At 40.8% G+C, this 17,088-nt stretch overlaps 1 protein-coding gene across 2 annotated transcripts; it reads left to right on the plus strand.

The window, feature by feature from the left end:
- Window positions 1-538: 538 nt before the first annotated feature.
- On the plus strand, window positions 539-6,746 carry LOC136500882 (aspartic proteinase 36-like). 2 transcript variants are annotated; one of them, XM_066496347.1, is made up of 10 exons: window positions 539-1,015; window positions 1,120-1,249; window positions 1,353-1,600; window positions 2,074-2,298; window positions 3,642-3,804; window positions 3,894-3,964; window positions 4,181-4,271; window positions 5,541-5,616; window positions 5,689-5,760; window positions 6,248-6,746. In XM_066496347.1, exons 1-10 carry the CDS (start codon window positions 765-767, stop codon window positions 6,448-6,450), a joined length of 1,530 nt encoding a protein of 509 aa, XP_066352444.1. In that variant the 5' UTR covers window positions 539-764; the 3' UTR covers window positions 6,451-6,746. The 2 variants fall into 2 exon arrangements, with proteins under 2 accessions (XP_066352444.1, XP_066352445.1); XM_066496348.1 differs by having other exon boundaries at window positions 6,302-6,746.
- The last annotated feature ends 10,342 nt before the right edge of the window (window positions 6,747-17,088 follow it).

Below are 17,088 nucleotides of genomic sequence, written 5' to 3' on the forward strand. Positions count from 1 at the left end.
GCAATTAATTTTTTTAGCATCTTAATGATGTCAGATGAAAAAACTCAAAACTAGAAAGTTATAGATCTCATCGAGATCTACAATATTTTTATAAAAATTAATGTTCATTTGATTCCGTACAAAAAAATATGATTTTTCTAAGACATTAATAATATCAAATCATATTTTTTTACAGAATTAAATGAAGATAATTTTTATACAAAAATTATAGATATTGTTGAGATCTATAATTTTCTAGTTTTTAGTTTTTTCATTTGAGGTCGTTAAGATGTAAAAAAAATTATTGTATATTTAGATCTAAGGGTATTTTGGACTTTTCACAACCACAGTTTGACACCGTTAGAGTCAAATCTAACAGAAGTGATGTGGTGGACAAAAAGAGTTCACGGCCGTAGTACGTGTGAGAATTTAATTTTTTTTAATAATTTATAAATAATTATTAACTTTTATAATGACACGCAGTTAAAAGCCGCCTCCTTTTTCTCCCGCACATATCCTGCTTCCCTTCCCAATACGAGCGTGCCGCGATTTGGTCGTCCCCAACGAGCTGTCCGCCCCGCCCCCCGCTTTCGTCCCCGTTTTGCGGTGCCTTGCTTGCCCTCCTTCGTCGCTCAAATGCCAGGCCGACGCTCCGAGGCCGCGGGGAGGAGGAGGAGGAGCGGCGGCCAACAGGGGAGGAGGACACGAATCGTAGCTGGCCTCCCGCCCGTTGCTTCGCGCAGGGCGGTTCGAATTGCCGTCTGTCCCACCCACGGAATAATCCCATGGCTCCGCCTCCGCCTCAGCGTGCTGCGCTCCTCCTCGCCGCGCTGCTGCTGGCGGTGGCTGGGTCCGCCCCTGGCGCCACGGCTACGGGCGTCTTCCAGGTGCGCCGCAAGTTCCCCGTGGGAGTGGGAGGGGGTGCTGCTGGCGCCAACATCAGCGCCCTTCGCGCCCACGACGGCACCCGCCACGGCCGCCTCCTCGCGGCCGCCGACCTCCCTCTTGGTGGCCTCGGCCTCCCCACCGACACCGGGTACGTGCCCGCGCTCGCTAGCTTGTTTATTTTGGAAGGATTTCCCGGGTGCTTGATTTGAATTTGAATGTGGTTGATTATTGGGCGGGTCCGGGCGCGCGCAGCCTCTACTACACGGGGGTCAAGCTGGGGACGCCGCCCAAGCGTTACTACGTCCAGGTCGACACCGGCAGCGACATCCTCTGGGTCAACTGCATCACCTGCGAGCAATGCCCCCGCAAGAGCGGGCTCGGGGTACCATTTCCCACTTTACTTTTTTTTGTATGTGTGTCTGAACTGCAGATTAATTCAGTTGTGTCCATTTTTATGTGAATTCGGTGTGGGCTTCTCCGTGCAGTTAGACTTGACGCTCTACGACCCCAAGGCGTCCTCGACCGGGAGCACGGTGATGTGCGATCAGGGATTCTGTGCATCTACATTTGGGGGAAGGCTGCCAAAGTGCAGCGCCAATGTGCCCTGTGAATATAGTGTCACGTACGGTGATGGTAGCTCGACGGTAGGTTCCTTCGTCAATGATGCACTGCAGTTTGATCAGGTGACTGGGGATGGGCAGACACAGCCTGCCAATGCCACCGTCATTTTTGGGTGAGTCTGGTCGTTTCAGTTTATCACATTGCAACCGTTTTTTTGTAGGATACCACTCATTTGATAAACTATTATTCTGCCTGAAAAGACCTTTAGCATTCATTGAATATGGCAAGAGGCTATTATGCTGCCTGAAAAGATTAGCATGATACATGGCAATCGCCCCAAAGATACTTAAATATCCTTCTTTAGCATGAGCTTGAATTTTTTTAGTCCCACTGTGAGGTAATGAAGTTGTATTCTTGGCCCTTTATCCTGGCTACATGTTCTTGTGCTATTATTTCATTGAAAAGATAAGTATCATGGAAAGCATCCACCCTGCTAGCTGTGGGATTTGCTATATGCATCCCATGCTCTTTATCTAGAATATTGCAATACAAAAACTGAGTAGGAAACAAGCATCAACTAATTAACATTTTGTTGATAGTGCTGATGTCTTAATTGGGGATAGATGATTCTTCTTTCCTTTGTAGGTGTGGTGCTCAACAAGGTGGGGATTTGGGAAGTTCAAGTCAAGCCCTTGATGGAATTATTGGTTTTGGTGAGGCAAATACATCAATGCTATCACAACTAGCTACTGCTGGTAAAGTGAAGAAGATATTTGCTCATTGCTTGGATACTGTAAAAGGAGGTGGAATTTTTGCTATTGGAGATGTGGTGGAGCCAAAAGTAAAAACAACACCATTGGTAGCCGACAAGTATGTATGTTAACATTGCCATACTAATTATCATTTTGGTTGCATTACACTCCTGGAACTGTCCTATCGTTGATAATTTTAAGTAAATTTTGTTTTGGTTTCTAGAACTTGCTTCGGGAAGAGAGATAAAATCTGTATCATAGTTCTGTGTTAAGGGCCAAAAAGATGTGATCATACAATATTTGCACCATGTATAATGTTTGTTTTTTTTGGTAGGATAACATCGTCGCTCCTGCCATGATATAATACAAAATGAACAATGGCCATTCCAAAAATAAAAGCTCTAGTTGGATTTAATAGGGAACTTCCATGCCACTTTATAGAATATTTCATAATCTGATTGATGTCAATGATGCATTTCACGAACCACCATTTTTATAGTCCACTAGTCATATAACGCTTTTGAATTGTTCATAGTTGTTGACTTTGATTAATCCTTAAGTCTCCATTTTTATAGTTCACTATTATTGCAACGTGAAAACTCAAGCAAAGGGCGTACCCAGTGCAGAGAGCTCCCGCTCTGTGCGGGGTCTGGGGAAGGGTGTCAGTGGCAAGCCTTACCCTCGCCTGTGCAATGCGAGGAGACCGTGACTCGAACCCGGGACCTTCCGGTCACAGGCGGTAAGACTCTACCGCTTGCACCAGGCCCGCCCTTCAGTGAAAACTCAAGCAAAATGGGAAAAAAAAATCCATCCCAATCCCAGCTCTAAAAACCTGTTGTTGCTGTACTTGCTCTATGAAATGGTGGACAACTGGCGTGTTACTAGTTTACCAGAAGCCTTACAATATAGCGTGCACCGCTGCTTGCTTTTATGATTAAAAATGTTGACCAACTGGTGTCCAAGAGCTTGAGGTGGGGTGCTGACTGCTGAGCTAATTTGGACATGTGATGTGACAAACCTTGCTTAGGCACGTTGCTTAGTATCCAACTAACAAGGAAAAAAATTATATGAGAACTCGACACTTATGAAGTATGGAATAAAATATGATAAATAGCATGTGCGAAGAAAATAAATATAGGTATTAAAATATTTGGTCTTTGGACAAATGTTCTGTCACTGGCATTTGTGCTATGCTACAAACAGATGCTTCACCAATGCTGTTGTGCTAGATGCTAGTGCTAGTGACCCTTCCTGTTCTTTTTTCCCATGGCCTCTTCGAACATACAATTGTTTTTGTGAGTTTTGAGTCAGTAAAAAGTCCCGTATCAATGGCATTATTGCAAACTTTATATGAACGCACAGTTTCTTGGCACATAGTTTTAGTTCTACTTAAGATATTGCAGCTGGCTGTTTTACTTCATTTATACCATACTCATAACCTGTCATGATTTTACTTTCCAGGCCACACTACAATGTGAACCTTAAGACAATCGATGTTGGTGGCACTACGCTAGAACTCCCGACAGATATTTTTAAACCAGATGATAAAAAGGGTACCATAATCGACAGTGGTACCACCTTGACATACCTTCCAGAATTGGTTTTCAAAAAAGTAATGCTCGTGGTATGACAAAGATCCTGTGCTAGTTCTTTCCCTGTGATGTTTGACCATATGCCTTTTCTTTACATATTAGGTTTCTCAATCAATTGTAGGTATTTAACAAGCATCAGGATATAGCCTTCCATGATGTTCAAGATTTTTTGTGTTTCCAATATTCTGGAAGGTATGGTTTAGTAGTTTACACAATATAGCTGCAGTTGGAAGAGTACTAATTATTACCTGCAATTCCTTCCATGCTGCATTTCATACATGCTGAAATGCGACTCTTCACACTTGCTCTGTTTTCATTTGAATTGGCACAAAGATGAATCACCAGCCCATAGATTATATTCTCTTGCTATGATTATGATTCTAATTGTTGTGTTCATTTCTCTTGCAGTGTAGATGATGGATTCCCAACCATCACCTTCCATTTTGAGGATGATCTTGCGCTGCATGTGTATCCCCATGAGTACTTTTTCCCAAATGGGGTAACATGACATTTCTCTCCTAGTAGAGTAACGCTTAATTCACCCATTGCCATGGGTTCATCATGGTTCCAGCTTATAGCGCTTGAAAGTGGCTTCAGTGCTCTCGTCTTCCTTTCTCCCCTTTTGCATAAACTACATGATAATGGTTAAAATAAAACACTTTTGTAATTTGTAATATCATGTGTGCCATTGGTAATCAATGTGAAAAACAATAACTAAACTAGTATATATGAATGTATGATGCATCTACCTTATGCTGTCTTTTCCAGTTACATTGTTTATTTGTTAGGATTTTGGTTCTCCAAAAATTTCTCAATCACTCCATATCAAGCCTCCAGGCTTTTTTTTTCTTTTCTTTTCTTTTCATCTGTCTTTTAATATTGTCTGTTTGCCCTTGATGTGAAATAATTTTGCTGAACTCGAGAGATATATTCTTTTGGATAAAGGTGTCAAAGTAAACTAAGGAAAATTGCCAGAACACCCAGTCAACCTATGTTGCCAAAATGCCATTGATTATGTGACTATGCCAATGATAGTTGGTAGCCTGGTCCCGCATGTCATACACTCTGGATTGTTGGCAAAAGTGCAATTTCACTAATGGTATGGCGGCAACTTCCCAAACACTGGTATTACACGATTGACCACGGTAATCACCCATTAGTACTTAATTTGCTTCAAACTTAGTAAACATGAGTACTACCGAAGCAGACCCCAACTACATTTACAATACATCTAGATTTACGTGTGCTTGAAGATTACATTACATGTCAAAGTTCATCCACACTGTAGAGAGGTTAAAGAAAAATAGCACACATTCATATTGCCAACATGGATGACATGTACATGCCTTGTGTGCCTTTGAAATTTCTGATAGTTCTCATCGCCTTTTCAGACTGCACCGTTATTTTGCTTATAAAGAGAAATAGCCTACCACTTCTGTATATGTATACATTCTCTTTATTATATGTTTGTAGCTGGAAACTCTTTTCTTTTTGGGAGTAATTTTTTTAAATAACCTTTGTAGATACATGACATTGAAACTCCTGTACAGTAAAGCAGTAAAGCTCTATGCTTCACGTTCTACAGTATTAATATATAGGCATAACTAAGAGTTATTTCAGTAAATTTTTAATCAAAGTCCATTTTTGATATTTTGGACTCTAGCACAACAACTGTTTGAAATAGCAGAGCATGCAAGTTCCATTTCCGAGTGCATAAAAAGTATGTGATCATGACTTTTATGGTCTACATTTTTTGTTCCCTGAGCAGAATGACGTATACTGTGTGGGATTCCAAAATGGTGCATTACAGTCAAAGGACGGAAAGGATATTGTGCTTATGGGAGGTCAGCACTGCACTAGCAAATCGTTTATGTTCTTAACGCTGTGTTTTTGACACTACGTCTGTTTTCTTTCAGATCTTGTCCTTTCAAACAAGTTGGTTGTCTATGACTTGGAAAATCGAGTCATTGGGTGGACTGACTATAACTGTAAGTGTTAGCACGTTCTAATCTGCTCATCCTTAGTTCATTTCATAATACATTGCAGTCATAGTCAGTGGCGGAGCTTGAACTAAAATTGAGAGGGGACCAATCAAACTTGAGGTATTAATAGAGCGGGCTAGATTAGCAATTCATCAGCATTTAAGTGGTGGAATCAAGTCTTCCTTCACTTTAGTATACACAAAGCTCCGCCCCTGGTCATAGTTTGCTTTTTTATTTCCAGTTACTAGTTCCAAAATGTTTTACATGAAACTGGGAGCCATGAGCTTACAACAACAACAACAAAGCCGAGCTTAGCATACAATAATTTATATTCTTGTTAACCGTCAATTACCATTACATATGTAGTTTGGGATAAAAGTTCATCCACATTTACTTCCTTTTTGTTTTTGGTGAAAGACACTTTCAGAGGGAAAAATGAAAACCCATGGTTGGTTAGTGCAAGCATTGCACTGTTCTGAATCATAAATACCAGTCATGGGTTGTCCCATATTTCCACAACTATCTGGTCATCTGCTTGTAATTTCAGGTTCGTCGAGCATTAAAATTAAGGACGACAAAACGGGCACAACATCTACTGTCAATTCACATGACTTGTCCTCTGGATCGAAATTCCACTGGCACAGGTCCCTGGTTCTGTTGTTGGTAACAATGGTGTGCAGTTATTTGATATGCTAACTCTATTGACGACACAAACACTGATGGAAATCCATTTTGTTCGTGTATTATTTCCACGAAAAGGAAATGTAGGTCTTTAGGTTGTGTCCTCCGACCACGGAAAACAATGAAAACAAAAACACTGTACAGTGTACACTATACTGAGCCATTGTTTGACTAGTGTAATGCTGGGGTGAGTAATATATGGTCGCACGTGAGTTGAGTTTCCCGTTAAAAAATTGCATGTGCCAAATAAGAGTATTTTTTGTTTGCAGTACACAGTACAGCAATGTTCTGACATTTCTTTGGGAAATCAATTGTTGTTTGGTGTAAAATTTCATTCTCCCTTTTTTTTAATAGCATTCTGACATTTCTGTGAAGTAAAAAAACATGATATATGGTGATTGAGAACCCTAAGACTGGGTCGAAAAAACGGTGGTCCTGGAAAGTTTTTATTTGATCCTGATCTGTTAGCTGGTATGACCGTCGACTCAGTTCTCTATTTTTTTCAAACCTTTCTATAATTCCTGACATCATGTACATATGGAAAAAAAATCTGTAATAGTTAATTTAATAAATAATCCATCACACTGTAAAAGAGTGAATAATTTGTGGGGGCTATCTCTCTTTCATAACTGTTTGATCTTGCCACCGTTTAATACGAGCCTTTCGTTGTTTGGGATCTTACTCTCCCTCATTGATAATGGTTCAATCTATACGTCGTGTCATATAAGCCTTACATTATTTGAGATCTTAGATGTAAGACTCCTATTCAATATCAATTACGTCTCACGGTACAACCATCAACCTGTATCCACGCGTTCTTCCTCCTTCCTATTTCTTTCCGTGACCTGTCCAACCCGCACGCCTCTCCGTCTCATATCCTGGCCGCCTCCGCCCCACGGCCGGACGAGACGAAAGCACGGACGGGACAACAGGGCATCTGCATGCTGCTAGATTCTGCGAGTTGCTTGCCCCTCGGCCAAGGAATCGGAGCCCGGATGACACTCCAAACGCCGAATTCATCTCGGCACGGCCGCACGGCACCACCAAGTCGTGCCTGATCTACTACGAAGAAGCCAATGCAAGAAGGCCTGCACCGAGTCACGATCGCATGAGTTGCGAACTCGCCATGTCGTGGACTGCAGCGCGTGCCGGCGTGGTGTGGTACTGGCGGCTGCATGCCCAGTTACGTGAGTACATCATCAGCGCCTTCAACTCCTTTAGGGCGCAGTCTGCATGTATTATTGTTGTGTGTATTGTTGCGCGAGAGCTCATCATGGCATGATACAAGGCGCGCATGGGAGATCTTACGGCTGCACCTGCACGCCGAGGATCAACGTAACGTCTCACTGAAAAACGCAACTTCTCTTTCTCTCCTCCAGCGCCCGACTCAGATCCAGATCCCGTCGGCCCCTCCCTCCCGTCTCCGGCGAGCTCGCCGCAACGACAAGGAGTGGGCTCCCCTTCTTAGTACTTAGTAGCTAGTAGCTGTAGAGCAGTAGAGGTCCCTGAGATGGGTGTCTGCCTCGCAGTCGCCGTCGCCGTCGTTGTTGCTGCTGCGGCCTTCCTCGGCATCTTCCTCGCCGTCGACGACGTCTCTGTCATGATCAGTATAAATAACATAAATCCGTTCTCCTGCTATGCGGGTCTCCCCTCGTTTACCTCAGCTCCCACCTCCACTCACCATCACTGAGATCCGTTCTTCTCCGCTCCACAACCTTCGTTGCACGTCTCCACCTCTTTCTTGCAGCCACCGGTCCTGCCGTTCCATGCTTCAGCCAGACAACTCCTCCTTTGGCGTTGGTTTGACAGCTCCGCCTCCACCTGGGATCCTGACTTAGCCTTTTGTATCTCCGGCGACGGCTTCAACAATGGCCCCGTTCGGCTTACCTTATATTCGGCTTGTTCGGCTTCTTTTTTTTAGCCGGAACAGTATTTTTCTCTCACAACAATTCAGCAAGAACAATGTTTTTCAGCCAGTTTTAGCCAAAATTCTGCCAGCCGAACATGGCCAACATCCTTCGGTCGTCGGCATGAATCTTTTTCGACGGCTCTACAGACCCACCCTTAACCGACGCTATGCGCGGTCAGTCCATCTGGGTACAAGCGTCTTCGACGCCCCTGCGGCCCCTCGCCGGTGGATTCGTCGTCCTCGACACCACCGACGCTGTCGCCTTCTTATTTAGTTGCAGGACTTTGTTGTAATTTGGTCTTCTATGGAGGACCTCTTTGTAAACTGGCTACTTTAATTATATAATATATGTTGTTGTTGTAAAAAAAACGCACGTACACAGCCCAGCGGCACCAGAACCGAGGAGGACACCTGGAGAAGGGGCACCAGCACCTGCACGCCGACAATTCAACCAAGATTCAATCTGATCTGATCAACACCCAGCCACCAGAAGGACGTACGCGCGCATAGGCTGCATCAACAGAGCTAATCTATGAAAGACAAGAAGCAAGCAAGGAGATGGAGCCTCATGGAGGGCAGGCTGGCCAGCCACCATGTGGGCAGCTAACCTCTTATCTCGTGTTTGTTTTTTTTGTCTTGTCTTTCTTTGTTTATCCATGTAAAATTTTATGTACGAAATATTTAATAATTATATACTGAACTAGAAAATGAATTTATCAAATTACATGAGAATTTTTCTGTATGATATACATGTGAAATTTTCTGTACGATATATCCTTCAGTAAAATTCTAGATCCACGACTAATGATGGATCATATCACTAAGTACAGAAACGGGCTTTACTCCCGGTTAGAAAATCCCTTCAGTCCCGGTTTCCCAACCGAGAGCACAAATCCGGAACTAAAGGACCCCTCCTTTAGTCCCGGCTTCTCGCCCGGGACTAGTCTCGGTTGGTAAGACCAACCGAGACTAAAGAGGCCTCCCAGCCTGGCCACGTGGGGCAGCCCTTTAGTCCCGGTTGGTATTACCAACCGGGACTAAAGGTTTCCTTTTTTTTTCTTTTTTTTTGTTTATATTTTCAATTGATGATTCGTTTTGGTTTTCGAATAGGTTTTCGAATACGCATCCGACGCTGCTAGTAATATACGTATTCTACACGTTTATAATGTTCGAACATTTTGTACAAACTAAAGTATGAAACTATCGTATATATTACATGCATATACATATATTGTACGTTATTTTATGTACATATAATATGTATATATATATATATATATATATATATATATATATATATATATATATTACAAATAAAGCTTGCATTGTATATTCTATCATATCCTTGGGATAACAAATTCACTCCATCTGGTTTGGCTTCCATGTTTCGTTGACGTCATTGTAAAACTCGCCGACGGGGTTGAGGACCTGGTTATTAAGAAATCCTGCTATGGTCTCTTGAATTGCTTTCAGTTGGTCACGTCGTATGACTTTTTCCTTTAACCATAGAGTCTTCAATAAAAGTTAAAGAAAAAGTATTAATATATATATATATATGTGTGTGTTGGTCACGTGATTACTTATATATATGAGCAACAAAAGAAATTGTGAATATATGAATATATTTATATAACGTACTTTGAGGATCGCTTTAGGAGTTCTTTTTGTGTACGCCATGATGAACTCGCAAACATAATATCCGCAGTAGTTGTTCCACTGTTCTTTCCTCAGAACCCACTTTTACGAGGAAAAAGATACGGTGAATTGAAAGCATGCATGATGTTAATTGAATTATATATATATATATATATATATATATATATATATATATATATATATATATATATATATATATGTAGCTAGTACTTACTTTGTGTGCGATTACATCCAGTGGCGCTTTGCAATGTTTCATATGGTGTTCCTCAATGAAACGTTTTTAAACACTGCGCCCAATAAAATAAAAACTTAATTTGGCCTTTAATAATTGTTGCAGTTAAGAGATCAGGGTATATATAGTTGCTAGAGAGACCAAATTACCCTTGGATAATATCTATCATGTTTTGGTACTCTATTTGCTCTTTTCTTAACGAGTCTAAGATGCTCAACCGACTATTGATCATATCGATGACCATCAATATCCAGTGATTGCTGCATATGTTTTTATACACAAATATGATCGACATTAACTAGAGTCAACATATATATATATATGGGAGATAGCTTAGCTAGTAAGCAAATAATTGAACAAATGTCCATATGATCGACATTAATTATTTAACACTCACTTAAAGTTGTAGGGGAAGAGTATGTTCTTGTTTTGTTGGTTCACTAAGAATCTCATGAGATTTTTCTCGAGTTCAGCTTTCCATTGAGGCGGGGGGTTAAGGTGTTTGAATACGACATTTGGATCAATGAAACCAACATCATTATCCTTTCTCTTTCTGAGTTCTGTCATCTCATATCTGCATATATAAAAATATAGTGTGAGGATATATAATTTATATATATACATGTAGCTTTATATATATACACACTTTAATAGTAGAAAATAATCATACTTACAGACAATAGCAGCTAATGAGACTTTTGTCGAGAGAGTCCAAGTGGCATAGTTGGTGTAATTCTACAAACTCGACATATATAACGTCATCGTCACGGAAGTAATATTGGTTTCTAACTCTGATAGGAACAAAGGCCTCTCCCCGTTTACACGTTGCCATGTACCACTTGTTTAGCAGGTACATTTACGTACCTAGTTCACCTAAGGCCTCAGGGTTGTATAGACTATTTTCATATTCAAATTTCTTCCAAGGATCCACTTTCGGAGTAGATGGTCCTTTAGCGAGCACTTGGGCAAGGTCCAAACCAGTTTCCTCGTAAAACTGAGCCAGCTCCTCAAAATCAACGTCTAAGTCTAAGTTCGAACCATATTCATTACGAACGACAAGAGAGAGGACTGATTGTTGCGATTGTTGTCTGAGTTGTGCAACACCTTTCCCTGGTCTAGTCTTTTTCTGCGCCGCCTCAAATGACTTGGTGAGAGAGCGGTCGTAGTCTAATTTTGGAAGGGTCTTTTGAGATTCTTGTTTTTTCTGGTCCACCTTCTTTCTTAGAAGATCTGGAGGTAGGTAGAAGTACAGTTTCTCTGGATTCTCCCTCGCTTCTCGTTGCTTTTTTACTTTTTCGAAGAAACTGTCCACATCTTTTTGTACTGCAGCATTTAATTCCTTTTCACTTTTCTCGTAAGACAGGTTTTGGGGAATAACTAGATTAGATGAGGCTTTCTTCTTTGCCGGCTGATAGGCCACGGCTTCGTTTGTGGGGTGGACCTCTTAGGAGCTGGCTTATTCTTAGTCATCAAGGGAGGCGGGGAAGCCGTTGAAGACCTCCTTGGAGGTGGCGGTGTTGCCATCTAATTTCCTAGAGCACTATGATGATCTGGAGATTAGATAATTGGACTTAGGTTTGCGGAGACCCTGCTGTGTGAGTACAAAAAAGAATAATTAGGTATAAGAAATTGTTATTTTTAATCATACATGTCAATAGAAAATTAGTGAAAATTTTTTTGTTTACTTTTGTCCACACCTATTGTCTGGCAATTGAGGAAGTGGCGGTGGACTAGAGACCCTGGGAATAATGATGTAGCGCTTGCGCCATAGTATGAATGTCTTCTCTGCTTCTCCTAGAGTCTTCTCCCCATCACCTCCTAGAATGTCAAGAGCCAGATCACTAAAACCTTTGTTAACTCTATCCACTAAGACGCTAACATATCCAGGTGGTATTATTGCCTCATAGATTCTTGGTGTCTTGGTAGGATCTGGAGGAGAAAAAACACCGAGAGCCACCATGATTGTGGCATTCTCTTTTGGAATATGTAGCTCACATGATGTAAACGGTGCAGTGATGTCATCCACAGGGAAACGTAGCATTGCGTCATCTTGATTTGGCAACTCCGTGGAAGCGCAGTTGCTTTTCAACTGATCAGGGGGCTAATATTAATGTTGATTCCTGGATCTGATGTCTGCCTTTGGGCACTCATTGCTATTTACACTTGCTTTATGATTTTGTCCTGCATTCTAGCTTGCATATTTTTTTCGCGCTCTTGTGCTTGAAGCAACGCCTCCCGACTTCAATAAGTGTGAATGAAGACTCCTTAAGCTAGCATATTCCTTCTAATTCTTACATATGGCACATGGGCAGCACATGAAACCATCGCGTTTGTTTGCCTCAGCCACACGTAAGAAAGAATGCACGCCCTCAATGAACTCTTGGAGCGGTGATCAACATTGTACATATCCAATGCCATCTTATCTGCATTACATGACATACGTACCATATTAAAACCTAGAACATAATTAGTTAATTATACGACATGCATGCCACTACACAAGGTATTAATTTATGAAAGTCTCGCTACAATATAGACAATCTCAACTATCACTAAAAAAACTAAAGCTAAAATGCACTTCAGCAGCATAAGGATTTCACGACCAATCCCAACTAAAATAGACAGATCATGCGTTTGTTCAACATCTATAGGCTTCTTCCGCAAGATCACTGCCTCATCAGCCACCGTAACCGCTGTGCAAGAGAGTTTTGCACGTGTTCAACATACTCTTCCTTCCAGTACCAGCCTAAATATCTAGTGCTATCCCACTGAAATTAAAACAAAAAATTAGAACTTTAATCACAATCATCATGAAAATAAGTATAAATTAACCATAATCATCAAATGCGACAAAATAACTCATATTGCGATCCGGACACTTGTAGAAGATACATCCCTTGTTGGGACACTCTTTTCTCACCTGGTACTCTATCACAATCTTCTTCTCACACTTGCTGCATGCAATGAGAGGGAGATCCGGCCTCAGTCGCTTTGTAACCCGATGAGAGGCCGAGGACCCGGAAGCAGATGCCATCTACTCTCTATACTCATTTTTAATATAATATAAATTTCTCATTTTATAAACAAATAAAATTAAAAAAAACTCTAAAATTCTCTATCCATCTAAAGCATGAAGTGTGCTATGCATGCTAGAAACAAAAGCTCAATACTAGTTTTGAATAACTACTTTAACCTTCCTTTATCCAAATATGCAAACTTTAAAATAATTTTGAGCTTAAATGACTTACAAATAAAAAAAAATCTACCATAAAAAAACCACATATATCTAGTTCACAAAATAAAATAAGCTACTGATGAAATATGAGAGTATAAAGTTGGTAACCTTTAGAACCGAAGAATCGATGGAGGAATGGAAGAAATCTTGTGATCACCAGTGATGAGGAAGAAGAGAGACCGGCGATGAAGCATGAACACTGAGCTCGAAGTGGCTCGGACTCAGGGAGGAATAAGGGGTATATAGGAGGGGACCTTTAGTTCCGGTTGTAGACAGAAACCGAGACTAAATATTCCTTTCTAGTTCCGGACTGAGCCTCCAGCCGGGAGTAGACTTTTACTTCCGGTTGAAGGTACAAACCGGAAGTAAAAGTGAACCTTTAGTCCCGGTTGGTAGCTCCAACCGGGACTAAAGGTCCCCACCAGTAAAAGCCTGGCGCAGTAGCCGTTGGGCAGGAACCTTTAGTCCCAGTTAAAACTACCAACCGAGATTAAAGGTTTATTTAGTCCCGGACGTAAAAAATACCGGACTATAACCAAATTTCGAAGTGGATTAAAGATCATTTCTCTACTAGTGTATACGTAGGAGGATGAACGACTCTGGTCCTATGACACGGCTAGAACCAGCTGGCCGCTCGCGTCTGTGCGTGCATATGCGATGCGTCCTCTCGATCGGTCGCTTCATCGAATTAATAAAGCACGACTTGGTGAAGGTTAGGTATTTTCTTTTCTATTCTTATCCAATCTTCGTTACATTGCTAATTATATATATATATATATATATATATATATATATATATATATATATATATATATATATATATAGGGAGAGGCTATTCAGTAGCCGGCTACAAAATAAGTTATTCTGTAGCCACCTCCATTTACTATAATTTTATATACTAATTTACCATAATGTCAATACATATTTACGATAGTTGGGTTACTATAATATATGAGGATATTTACCATAACGTTATATTAAACCACTTAGTAAGGAGTTACTATAATCTCGTAAATTAACATAGTAATTATCATAACTCAAAGTGGCTATATATATATATATATATATCCTAATTAAGCTCTTGGACACTGTTGATCTTATTATCGTCTTTACTGATATATGCATTAAGAAATAAGGAATGGATATTCATGGAGTCTGAATCTCATTGAAGCTAATGACTTAGTCTTTCTAGCGTAGTATTAATTGTTTAATGATGTTTTTGATAAACACATGCGTGCCGCACGTGCATATTTATTAGTACTATAAAGGAGCGAAGGACAACTGCATTGCAGGAGGCCACCACGGCGACCGCGCCCTGACCCCGCGCCTCCGGCGGACGCGTCCCGGCCACGTCCCGGCGGCTGCGCTCCAGCCTCGCGCCCTCAACAGCCGCACACCGGACTCGTGCTTCCTGGAAACGCGTCCCGCTCCTGCATCCTCGGCGCGGCGGACGCGTCCCGGCCACGTCCCGGCGGCTGTGCTCCGGCCTCGCGACCTCAACAGCCGGAAACCCGAACTCGTGCTTCCTGGAAACGCGCCCCGGCCTGCGTCCTTGGCGGCCGCGTCCCCACCATGCGTGCTCGACGGCCGCGTCCCCACCCTCACGGCATATTTCTTTCTTCAATACAGTGTCCATTTATGTCCATTTGACCTGTAAACATAATGTCAAGACAGTAACTTTTAGAGTTTTATATTCCTTGATTGCAATGCTCCAACCTAAATATTATTATGACTTCGACCACGAGATCATATGGTAATCTGCCCACAAGACCACATGGCGATATGTCATCGGCTAAAAGGAAATTTGAAGCAAAAACTACTATTTAAAGACTTGTGATAAAGATGATGAAAAACGAGCAAGAAACCGAGAATGTCAGCGTAATTATGGTGCAAGGCTACGGACCAAGGTTGACGGTATCAAAAAAAAAAAACAGCCTGATGCAAGCACTATAATAACAAAGCAACCAGGTTTGATAATAAGCAATGTTACTACAATACTTTTTATATGTTATAGATGTTGAACATACTTGTTTTAAATTTTAATCTTTGATCTTTACATATTTACAGGTGAGGCCAAGAAAAAAACTCCAATAATGAATAATCTAGAGAATCTAGATTCTATTGATGTAATGACTTGTGAAAAAGATGATGAAAGACGGGCTAGAAACCAAGAATATCAACGCAAGTACCGTGCAAGGTTACGTGCAAAAGCTGATGGTAACCAAAAAGAACAGCCTGATTCACACGCAGCAAAGCAACAAGGTTTGATTATAAATAATGTTACTACATTACTATTATATGTTATAGATGTTGAATGTACTGGTTTACAGGTGATGACATAGAAAAAGCACATAATGAGTACTTGGAGAATATCAATCCAGTAAAAGAGCCAACGTCAAACAAAACATACTGGTGTGCTATTTAATGATAAAGAGGCAGAAAGACGGGCTAGAAATCGAAAATATCAGCGTAACTATCGTGCAAAGTTTAGCCAATCTAAAAAATTGGCATCAAGTGGTATGTTTATTTCCACCAAGTTCATAAGCTATCTATTGTGTTGGTTCACTTAACATTATAGATATAAAAATTAACAGCGCAAGTTGGCAATGCTGTTGAAGACTATGATTCTGGTATTTGGGAACCAGAAGATCCAATGCATGGAATAGAAGGTAAAAAACACATTAAATTTTCATTATCAATATTTTTTATTGTAAATAACTTTTTGCAACGGAAAATTATTTAGATCAACATAACCCTAAAGAAGATCTATCAAACACTACTTATGATGATGATGAAGCTAGAGTGTTTCACAATAGAGGTAATCTCTTTTGTAATCCATGACATACAAGTAATACTTCATCATAGATGAATTTCCATGACAAATGAATAATGCTTCATCATGCAGATTTTCAATACAAGTATTCTATATAACCCACGACAAAAACGAATGGTCATGATCCTTATGAGTTTGTGTATGTGGATCTTCCAAAAACACATCATGTATTGAAAAAAACTACATAATTGTTTTTATTGTCGCGCAAAGAGATTTGAATGTGAAGGTCCTGCATTTTATTGTTGGAACAGACGGGTTAGTACATTTATACCAAAGGTGCCAAACGAGCTACATCGATTGTTCACAAGTCAAACTGATAGGGATGCAAAGTATTTCAGAAGAAACATTCATTACTTCAATTCACACTTTTCTTTCACCAGTACGGGGGTTTCCATTGACCGTAGCTTGGCAACAGCGAAAGGTACTGGCATTTATACATTTAAAGCTCATGGCCAAATATATCACAAGTTGGATCAACTTGTACTTGATAATCAGGGACCACGCCATATGCAATTGTACTTTTATGACACAGATGAGACTATGCGTCATAGGATCAAAAGATCTCCACACCTTGACACTCATGTGATCCGCTCTATATTGAACATCATGCAAGACAATCCATATGTTCAAGTATTTAAGAGTCTTGGCACTCTTTCCAACTTGGATAGCTATAGTATTGCGCTAAATACAAGTATTTCTATTGACCAGAGAAGATATAATGCACCTGCAATGGAACACGTTGCTGCTATATGGTTTGATGGAAATGACCCACAACATAGGTTTGAGCG

This window comes from Miscanthus floridulus, chromosome 13 (genome assembly GCF_019320115.1).
Source record: "Miscanthus floridulus cultivar M001 chromosome 13, ASM1932011v1, whole genome shotgun sequence".
NCBI lineage: Eukaryota > Viridiplantae > Streptophyta > Magnoliopsida > Poales > Poaceae > Miscanthus > Miscanthus floridulus.

Coding starts and splice junctions, on each gene's coding strand:
- LOC136500882 (XM_066496347.1), top strand. CDS start 765: ATGGCTCCGCCTCCGCCTCAGCGTGCTGCGCTCCTCCTCGCCGCGCTG. Junction 3,965..4,180: donor TGTTTCCAATATTCTGGAAG/GTATGGTTTAGT, acceptor TTTCTCTTGCAG/TGTAGATGATGGATTCCCAA. Junction 5,617..5,688: donor GGATATTGTGCTTATGGGAG/GTCAGCACTGCA, acceptor GTTTTCTTTCAG/ATCTTGTCCTTTCAAACAAG.